This window comes from Pecten maximus, chromosome 12 (assembly GCF_902652985.1).
Source record: "Pecten maximus chromosome 12, xPecMax1.1, whole genome shotgun sequence".
NCBI classification, from domain to species: domain Eukaryota; kingdom Metazoa; phylum Mollusca; class Bivalvia; order Pectinida; family Pectinidae; genus Pecten; species Pecten maximus.
This window is the reverse complement of record NC_047026.1, coordinates 12,495,574-12,504,853: the sequence shown is the minus strand read 5'-3', so window position 1 is coordinate 12,504,853 and position 9,280 is coordinate 12,495,574. Positions and strand designations below refer to the sequence as shown.

The following is a 9,280-nucleotide window of genomic DNA, read 5'->3' as shown; positions in this document are numbered from 1 at the left end:
TTTGAATAGTCCACATCATCATTAAAACAGAAACATCGTCATCATAAAAACAGTAATAAATTGTAAGTTGTGAAACCTATTCATCGTATCATCATTGTCCCATGAAATAAATGCACTTCATAAAATCATATTGTTCTTTATTCTTAAACTTTTATGCAGCAAAATTAATCTAGACTCTATGCTTAACACACTGGAGATTATATTAGCAGATCAGTGAGGTGGGGAACTTTTTATGTTTCAATTGCACATCCATCCTCTGTTCCTGAAAAAAGGTGATGTGTGTTTATAGGAATAGATGAGCGTCTAGGTCAATGATGGTAAACAAGTTTCAACACAAGGTTGCCTCTATACTCGACTCCTCTTTTATTCTCATCTGCCTTATAGACTGCTTTGTGTCTTCCATAAATGGTGTCTTTTAACAATGGCTGCCGTTCTTTATATTAACTGTTATGTTTTTTGTGAACAAAAATAAATGTCTCCCCTTCTCCCTTAATATCGTGGATTTTATTTTAGTTCAAGGCCACACTGTCAGGGGTTGATAAAGATATATAGCAGCTTTCATTAGAATATATTTGAAGGTTGAATCTTATTGCTAGATAAGAAATCATTAGAAAAATGTGAGCTTTGGCTTTTGACCCTGAATTAATCGCCAAAGTAACCATACGGTAGTGCATTTCACATTGACCTCAGATAATTCAAGCACAATGTAGACCACATGTTTTGTTAAGGAGTTATGGCATTGACAAAATTTGCACTTACTTGACCTTGACCTCAAGGATAAAGATCAAAGCATTTTGTCTTTGACCTCGAGTTCAAGGTCCGAATGATCCAATGATATTTCTTTGTTCTTCGTCAGTGGTTAATTAAGGTATACATGTTCTAAAAGGTTAAAAAGCCTGTACAAGAATTATTGAAACAAGAGGTCCAACGGGCCTTAACGGTCATCTGACTATCTTAAGTACATCATACTACTAAAGCTAGTAAATAAAGGATCATTTCTTGGTGCGCGATCAGAAAGATGCAACAAGAGGCCCAATAGGCCTGTATCTCTCACCTTGCTCTACAGCAACTTTGAAGTTTATCTATGTCATTTCTGCAAATACTTAGCTGATTACCACTTTATTCAAATATCAGAGTAGGCTAGGTGTATTCATGTCAATGAATTTTCTAGTCCTTCAGTCCAGCATACTATTGGCCTAATATCACATAATAGAGTCTCTTGGGTATCAAGAAGTCATTGTTTTAAGATTTAAGCCTATTTGAACCCAGTGACCTTTACTGTAGGTCATTCGTTTGAACAAACTTGGTTTCCCATCACCCGAGCATGCTACCGGCCCATTATCAAATCCCTTGTCATCTTGGTTATTGAAAAGTCATTTGAAGATTTTAGACTACTTGATCCATGTGACCTTGAATGTAGGTCAAGGCCATTCACTTCTACTAACTCGATAGCCATTCACCTCAGCATACTACAGGCCAAATATCAAGTCCCTACTCTCTGGGCCTCTTGGTTATTAAGAAGTTGTTAAAAGATTTTAGCCTATTTTACCCATTTGACCTTGAATATAGGTTTAGGTCATTCATTTGAACAATCTTGGTAGCCCTTCACCCAAGCATGCTACACATCTAATATCAAGTCCCTGGAGCTATTTGTTATTGAGAAGAAGTCATTTTAAGATTATTAGCCTACTTGATCCATGTGACCTTGAATGTAGGTCAAGGCCATTCACTTCTACTAACTCGATAGCCATTCACCCCAGCATACTACAGGCCAAATATCAAGTCCCTACTCTCTGGGCCTCTTGGTTATTAAGAAGTTGTTAAAAGATTTTAGCCTATTTTACCCATTTGACCTTGAATATAGGTTAAGGTCATTCATTTGAACAATCTTGGTAGCCCTTCACCCAAGCATGCTACACATCTAATATCAAGTCCCTGGAGCTATTTGTTATTGAGAAGAAGTCATTTTAAGATTATTAGCCTACTTGATCCATGTGACCTTGAATGTAGGTCAAGGCCATTCACTTCTACTAACTCGATAGCCATTCACCCCAGCATACTACAGGCCAAATATCAAGTCCCTACTCTCTGGGCCTCTTGGTTATTAAGAAGTTGTTAAAAGATTTTAGCCTATTTTACCCATTTGACCTTGAATATAGGTTAAGGTCATTCATTTGAACAATCTTGGTAGCCCTTCACCCAAGCATGCTACACATCTAATATCAAGTCCCTGGAGCTATTTGTTATTGAGAAGAAGTCATTTGAAGATTATTAGCCTACTTGATCCATGTGACCTTGAATGTCAGTCAAGGTCATTCATTTTTACAAACTCGGAAGCACTTCACCCCAGCATGCTACATGCCCAGTATCAATTCCCTGGGCCTCTTGGTTAATGAGTAGAAGTTGTTTAAAGAGGTCACTCATTTGAACAAACTTGGTAGAAGTTTCACCAACATGTATCTTGAATGATTTAGAATGTATAGCCCTGGCAGAAACTTCCTGTAAAAATTATCTTATTGGACCTTTAAACATAAGGTTTGCAAGGTTAGAATGAACTAACAGTAATGAATTACACATCCGCTTAAGGTAGGTGCAAGTATCCTCAAAATTTCATTAACATATATATATATCTTCAACAGTTCAAAACTTATGGCCCAGACAAAAAAATATTATTATTAGAATAAACTGGTACTAATACAATGTCTGCCTTCATTCAAAAAACATAATTATCATTTAATATCAAATCATACTTCAATATATTTCTATAGTTGATATATAATTATGACAATGAAAAGACAGAATCAAATTCCATATCAATTTCAAATAATTTAATCAATAAATTAATACTGATATCAATTTGATATGACAAAATATTTCATTTGGATTCAATTTTTTTAATGAATTTTCAAATTTCCCCAAATTCATATTTTTTTTACAATATTGACATGTAGAGTAAAATTGAGTTTATTACTCAAAATCCATGAGTATGGCTTTTCGATAATTTTCAATATTCAATAATATGTGTTTATTATACTGCTTCTAATAAGTAAGTGGCAAGTGTAAGCATTTACATAATTTTGATTTCTCCCCTAGAAAGGAGAGGGGCACTTTCAGAGGGAGGGGTACTAATTGCGGTGAATACAGGATATGTCACATTGCCCTAGACTGTACCACTGTCAGGTAGTATTTCATACTAAGACATTTAGATATTTATCTATTCAAATAGAAATAACATGGTTTTTTTCAATATATATTATTTATATTTCACTAAAAAGTTAAAGGAAAAAACGAAGTATTAATTGTTTTTATATAAACTGCTATGATAAAGATCGATTGAGAATATTTTAAGAAATTTGCAAATATTTGTCCAGAACAGTTTCTTCTTGTATTAACTTTTTACCAAATTTTCATCACCACATTTATTATTATGTCATTACGTAAGACAATCAACTGACTTATTCCCTTGTAAATACAATTCATTTTTGCATGAGTCCTTTTCAACAGTTTTGCTACAAACAATGAATCCCACAATATTAAATTTGAGTTATTCCAAAAATTAAGTGAGTCCACTCCCAGCAAAACTCTCTGGAGTACATACCAGACACTGGACTTACAAATGTAGATTGATCACTGAACAAGTACACTGTATATATAATTTCATCAAATCCATTGTGAAACTCTTTTAATTGAAGATAATTAGAAACAATATGTCCTTAAAACAGGAGAAACAATAATTAATAGCAAATAAATATAATCATTAATTTCTGAGAGGATTTTGGTTTGGTTTATTTTGTTTAAAGTCCTATTAACAGCCAGGGTCATTTAAGGACGCGCCAGGTTTGGAGGTGGAGGAAAGCTGGAGTACCCGGAGAAAAACCACTGGCCTATAGTCAGTACCTGGCAACTGCCCCATGTAGGTTTCGAACTCAAAACCCAGAGGTGGAGGGCTAGTGTTAAAGTGTCGGGACACCTTAACCACTCGGCCACCTTCTGAGAGTAATAATGATAGAAACATCAAACATTTTTTTACATAAACAGTTAAAATCATGTTTACCAATTAGTAGCTGTGTATACATACATATATTACATTTATGAAATTTATATCAAACTATAAATCATTTCATTGGTGAATTTAAAACTTTAGGTTTGTAGTCACCTTACTTATGTATCAATTTTATTTAAAGCCTAGTCAGTGACATCAATGATTATTATTACTGACATTCCGAGGGAAAGTGTTAACCCTCAGATTCCTCAATGAGATTTTCAACAAAAGTAGGGATATAAAAAATCTCAAAAATCTCATCGAAATGTTATTTAAATTTTTTGAAAAAAAAATAAGGCAGATAAGAAATGAACTATAGGCTTAAAATAAAAATTGTTTTTACAATTTACTTTGCTTACACATATCCTTCCAATTTCAAAATGCAGGCAATCCCTGGAATTTCAAGGACTATCTCCTCTTTCCAAACTTATCGGATCAATATGACTTAAATGTTTTGATATTCTTGTCAAGTGAAAAATTACCATTGAACATGTCTATCATTCAAGAGAAAGATTAAGCAATATTCAATTTCTTCATTTTGTGGGCAAATCTGCAGTTATCACTCTAAATGTACTGTGATACACAAAAGTTTTGCCCGCAAAGTCCGAGCAGTTTGGAATTTTGGGAGTGGCTGGTTCAAGTTCAACACAAACTGATTCATCCTGGTTCAGTGTGGTCTGAACAACGTTTAGATTTTCATTTCCTGCTAGGCCATTGGAACTATCATTATCAGGAACTTCAATCATGTACATGCATTCCTGGCCATTTTGATCTTTGTCCTTTTCACATTCATCTTTCTCATCCATACTTTCACATTTGTCTTCACTTGTGCAATCACTATCAGTTTTCTCATCCTCTTCTTCACTGTCACTTTCCATCATTTCTTTCAACAGTAGACTATTCTGAAACTGTAGAATATCTTTCAAATGCTTCACAACAAAATGTTTGGTTGAAGTGTTTGAAATCCAAGGGAGACGACTCCCAACATCAGTCAGAATTTCATTAAGTTCTTTCAAACGAACTCCCCAGACTGGGGTGAAGATGAACTTGTGCTTTTTGGCAAATTGTTTTATCCTACAATTGCTGTATTCAACCAAATTCATGGAACCCCAGGCAAGATAAGCAGCTAGTCCAAGTGTAACATCTCTATGAGGGCTGCTGGATGTCCGTTTTCGTTCATATAATTTCAAAATATCCTTCACCATGTCTAAGCATTCTCTGTTGAATACTGAATCAGATAAATGATAAGCCATGAGAGATGCTATACTTTGATACTGAATGTCAATATGCAATTTAGAAATTAATCTTTGATGAAGTTTTGCTACATCTGATACTGACTGTCGTGTCAGAAAACAGAATTCCTTGATCGTGATGGGAAAGTTGAACTGACGTCCTGTTATGTAAACGCAGCAATGGCTCAGCAAAATTTTGTTGTATGTATACATGCATTTAAATTCTTTGTATTGTGTTGCTTGCAGGAGCAAAGAATTTGCTGCTTCAATCATTTCAGGTCCAAACGATAACTTTACACATAAACTTTGCAATTTAGCTCGGCATCTTTTCATTGTAGGTTGTTCTCGTTTTCCCTTTAGATGCCATGCATGCAATGGAAGCTGAGACTGTGTGAAAACTGGGTTCTGGCAACCAATGTAACTGTCTGATACAAATGTCTGCAGCTCTGAATGGACAGTTCCACAATTCATACAGACAGCGCCCTCTTCCTCCTGGATTATTGAACTTTCCCCACATACTGTGCACTTCTTGGCAGACATAATTCTATAACAGAAAAACATGTCCGTTATGTTAATTTGTTCAGTAGATATAGAGGCTGTGTACAATCATTCATTACAAGAAAAAAATAGATTAGATGAGTATTTTCTTTAAAAAAAGTTGTTCAAATTATGTTATGCAAACAGCTGTATTACAGAGGCATATCTAGTCTTATATTTCAGAATATAGCCAGAAATATATGTACATGTGCCTTTATATTATATAACTTACATAATAATGTAGCAACACAAATGACGAAGGAAGACAACTTTTTGACTCGTATGTCATATCCCTTGCCATTTTTCATACATATATATGTATATAAGACTAGACATACCCCTGTACTTCGCTGCCCTAAAATGTTATTAATATTTTAATTTCTGTACTTAGATACAGTTGAGTGTAGACTAAAGGTTACACAAACTGCACTCCGAGTGCGCTCCGTTTGGACTTGGAGTGCACTCCATTTGGACTCCAGGTAAACGTGGAGTGCACTCGGATGGGCACTCCAAGTTTACCTGGAGTCCTATCAGGCTCCAATCCTACTTGGGTCCACATGTATCACATGTACCTGTAACCAAGTACATATATACATGATGTTTATAGATAGATGTATACTCCTATACATTTAGATTCCTTAAACATGTAACAATAAGATATGTGTTACTGTTTTATCTTTGTATATATCATCTTATTATTTTGTAGGTTCATTTTTAGTTGGATTATTAACAGCATCTAATATAATTGATTTTTTCTATTAGTAAACCCTATATCAAATGAATAGATCTGGCACTTCGTTGAAAAATGTATGATAGCATTCCTTTGATTTTAAGAGTTTTAACAAGCCACATAAATGAATAGAAATCGGTATTAAACAAAAATGTATTTGGCAAGTTGTTTGTAGTCTCTCAAAATGTAGTGTTTGATTGTGTACCGGAAATATCTTGTACTCAAAGTACTGTTGTTTTAATCATTCAAATACTTTACTTCCAACAGTTTATATTTATCTTAACATACAATACAAAAGAAAGTTCTTTTTATCACTTTGATAGCATATTCCGGATCCAATGTCTAATATTGATTTACAGTTTAACATCAGACTTAAATTTCCATTTGGTAAACCAACTATTTTTTGTTATACCTGCCTCATTAAATCCTGGTCATACATGGAGTTATTTTATGTAAGATACAATCTCCCCCAACTTCCAGGTTAATATTTACCTGTATATCAAGCGTGATTACAGGGGTGTGGAGAAAAGACAGACTTACACTGACCCCAATAATGACCCCTTCCTCCATGTTTACCTCATAAGGTGTGAAGATCTGGACAGGTGTACACACGGTCATCTAACTACATAAAGACCCCCTTAATTTTCTAAGATGGAAACTGGTCATCACACCTTACCTTTACCTAGCCTGAGTTTCCTCTGGCCCTGACACCAATATATATGGTGTCGGCCGCAGCTAGAAGAAACCCAGGCTGATCATGACCTATACCAAGGTCATTATACAATATAGGTACAGACTTGTGACTGGCTATATCTGACACTATTGAAATGATATGATTGTCCATTCCTATTACAGTATTATTTCAACAGTTATAAGTCATTATTATAAAAAAAATATTTGAAAAAAGATATTTCATTTCCAACTGGTACTATTACTTTTTATGTCTTTGATATTAAAATGTAAGTATGTATAGAGTATTAGAACACACCATGTAAATCACGATATATTAATATAATTTTCATGTTTGAGTTAAGTAAATACTTATCAAACATTCCATACACCAACTGCAGCTGGCCTTATGTCATTTTTTTTTTAAAGTTTGAACATTTAACTTTTTGATTTTATAATTGGCTTGAACAACCATTGTACATTCATGACCTGTATCTGCTACATAAAATGTATGAGTGATACATATGATAGATATTGACTGAATGGGAATAGAAAACGATGTAGTACATGTAGTTCCAACAGGTCAGTTTTACAGGTAAATGGTACATACATGTAGGTTTGTGGTTGCCGTGTCCAACTGCCCAGAGGCAAATTGTACCTCAGGCTCTATAATCCTATTCCCTGGACGAGAACAATGTGTACTAATTACGGGTATATAAGGCTATAGGTTGGTTTTAGGAAATGGTGAATTTACATTTATTATATACCATTTGGAATTACACTGAATTTTTTTTTTTTTACTTTAATCTCTTTCTTTACAATTAATTTTTTAAAGCAATCATGTCTTTATATTTTTGAATATAACAAGATAAGAACTGCATCATTTCTTAATTTGATCTGCATTAATTTTTTTCTGAACTTATATCATTCAACGTAGTACCTCTACATACCAGACACCTGCATAAACCAGCCAATACGTTTGGTCTCAATGACTTACGGTTTAGACAGGTTACAATGTAATAAGAAACAGCTTATTTTTACTTTCTAATTTCAGTATAGAATGACTTCATTTCGGAGCGTACTTTAATTTGTGTAACCTTTAGTCTATACACTCAACTGTAACTGTCTTTTATGGATCTTAATAAAAATAAATATTTCTAGTAGACTAAACAAATGTTACCGGTAATATCACAAAAGTAATTTGTAAAAAATCTACTTATCTATATATGAATAATATTAAGAGCATCAAAGTATTAATATATAATATACACTGTATGATATAGTCTGATTATAGACATGGTGTCTTAGAGGACTCCAGGTAGACTCCGAGTCAACTTGGAGTGCACTCCAAGTTTACCAAACGGAGTGCACTCGGAGTGCACTTGGGTGTAACCTAACACTCAACTGTATGGTGCACGTTTGACAGCTCAGTATGTGACAAACAGCACGAAATTTTCATATGTAAATTTTACAGAAATAACATTGTTTTTTCAATATAAATTGTGTGTTTTCCACTAAAAAAAGGTTGAAGGAAAAACGAACCTAGACTAGATCTATTCTCGCCATCGTCTTGAGCTACAATGTACAACATTTCAGCTAAATCTAGACCTAGATTGGCTAGAATCTACATCTCGACATTCTCGTTGGAATTTTTTTTTCAAACAACATTTTACTAGTTTTTATCTATTGTTAAAACTAATTATTACAATTTTAAGGAATCTATCTATAGGTCTAGCTATAATGTTGTTCTGGAATTATTGATATTCTATTACCTTTCTTGGTTGACACTTTTTGGCACGCCAAACGTTCCACTTTCGTTTTGACTATGACGCTACTGATTTACGTTGCATCGTGTTTAGATATATATAACAGCGACTGGATTATTTAGGCTACATTCGCATTCTAATTTGAGTTACTTCCCTTTATTTTCATTGTCATGAAGCAATATTGATCCAGCACCTAACGAAACACTACAACACATGTTATTGATTATGCAAAGCATATGACATGTTACTAAACCAGATAGCTTGTAAGTTTTATCACGGATTCGTACAGTAAAATCTACTGTAG

General features: G+C 33.9%; 1 protein-coding gene across 1 annotated transcript; it reads right to left on the bottom strand.

The window, feature by feature from the left end:
• Window positions 1–3,650: 3,650 nt before the first annotated feature.
• LOC117339499 (transcription factor IIIB 50 kDa subunit-like) lies at window positions 3,651–9,054 on the bottom strand. Its single transcript, XM_033901134.1, has 2 exons — window positions 8,983–9,054; window positions 3,651–5,818 (listed from the first exon to the last, which is right to left on the bottom strand). Exon 2 carries the CDS (start codon window positions 5,812–5,814, stop codon window positions 4,576–4,578), a length of 1,239 nt encoding a protein of 412 aa, XP_033757025.1. The 5' UTR covers window positions 5,815–5,818; window positions 8,983–9,054; the 3' UTR covers window positions 3,651–4,575.
• Between the last annotated feature and the right edge of the window lie 226 nt (window positions 9,055–9,280).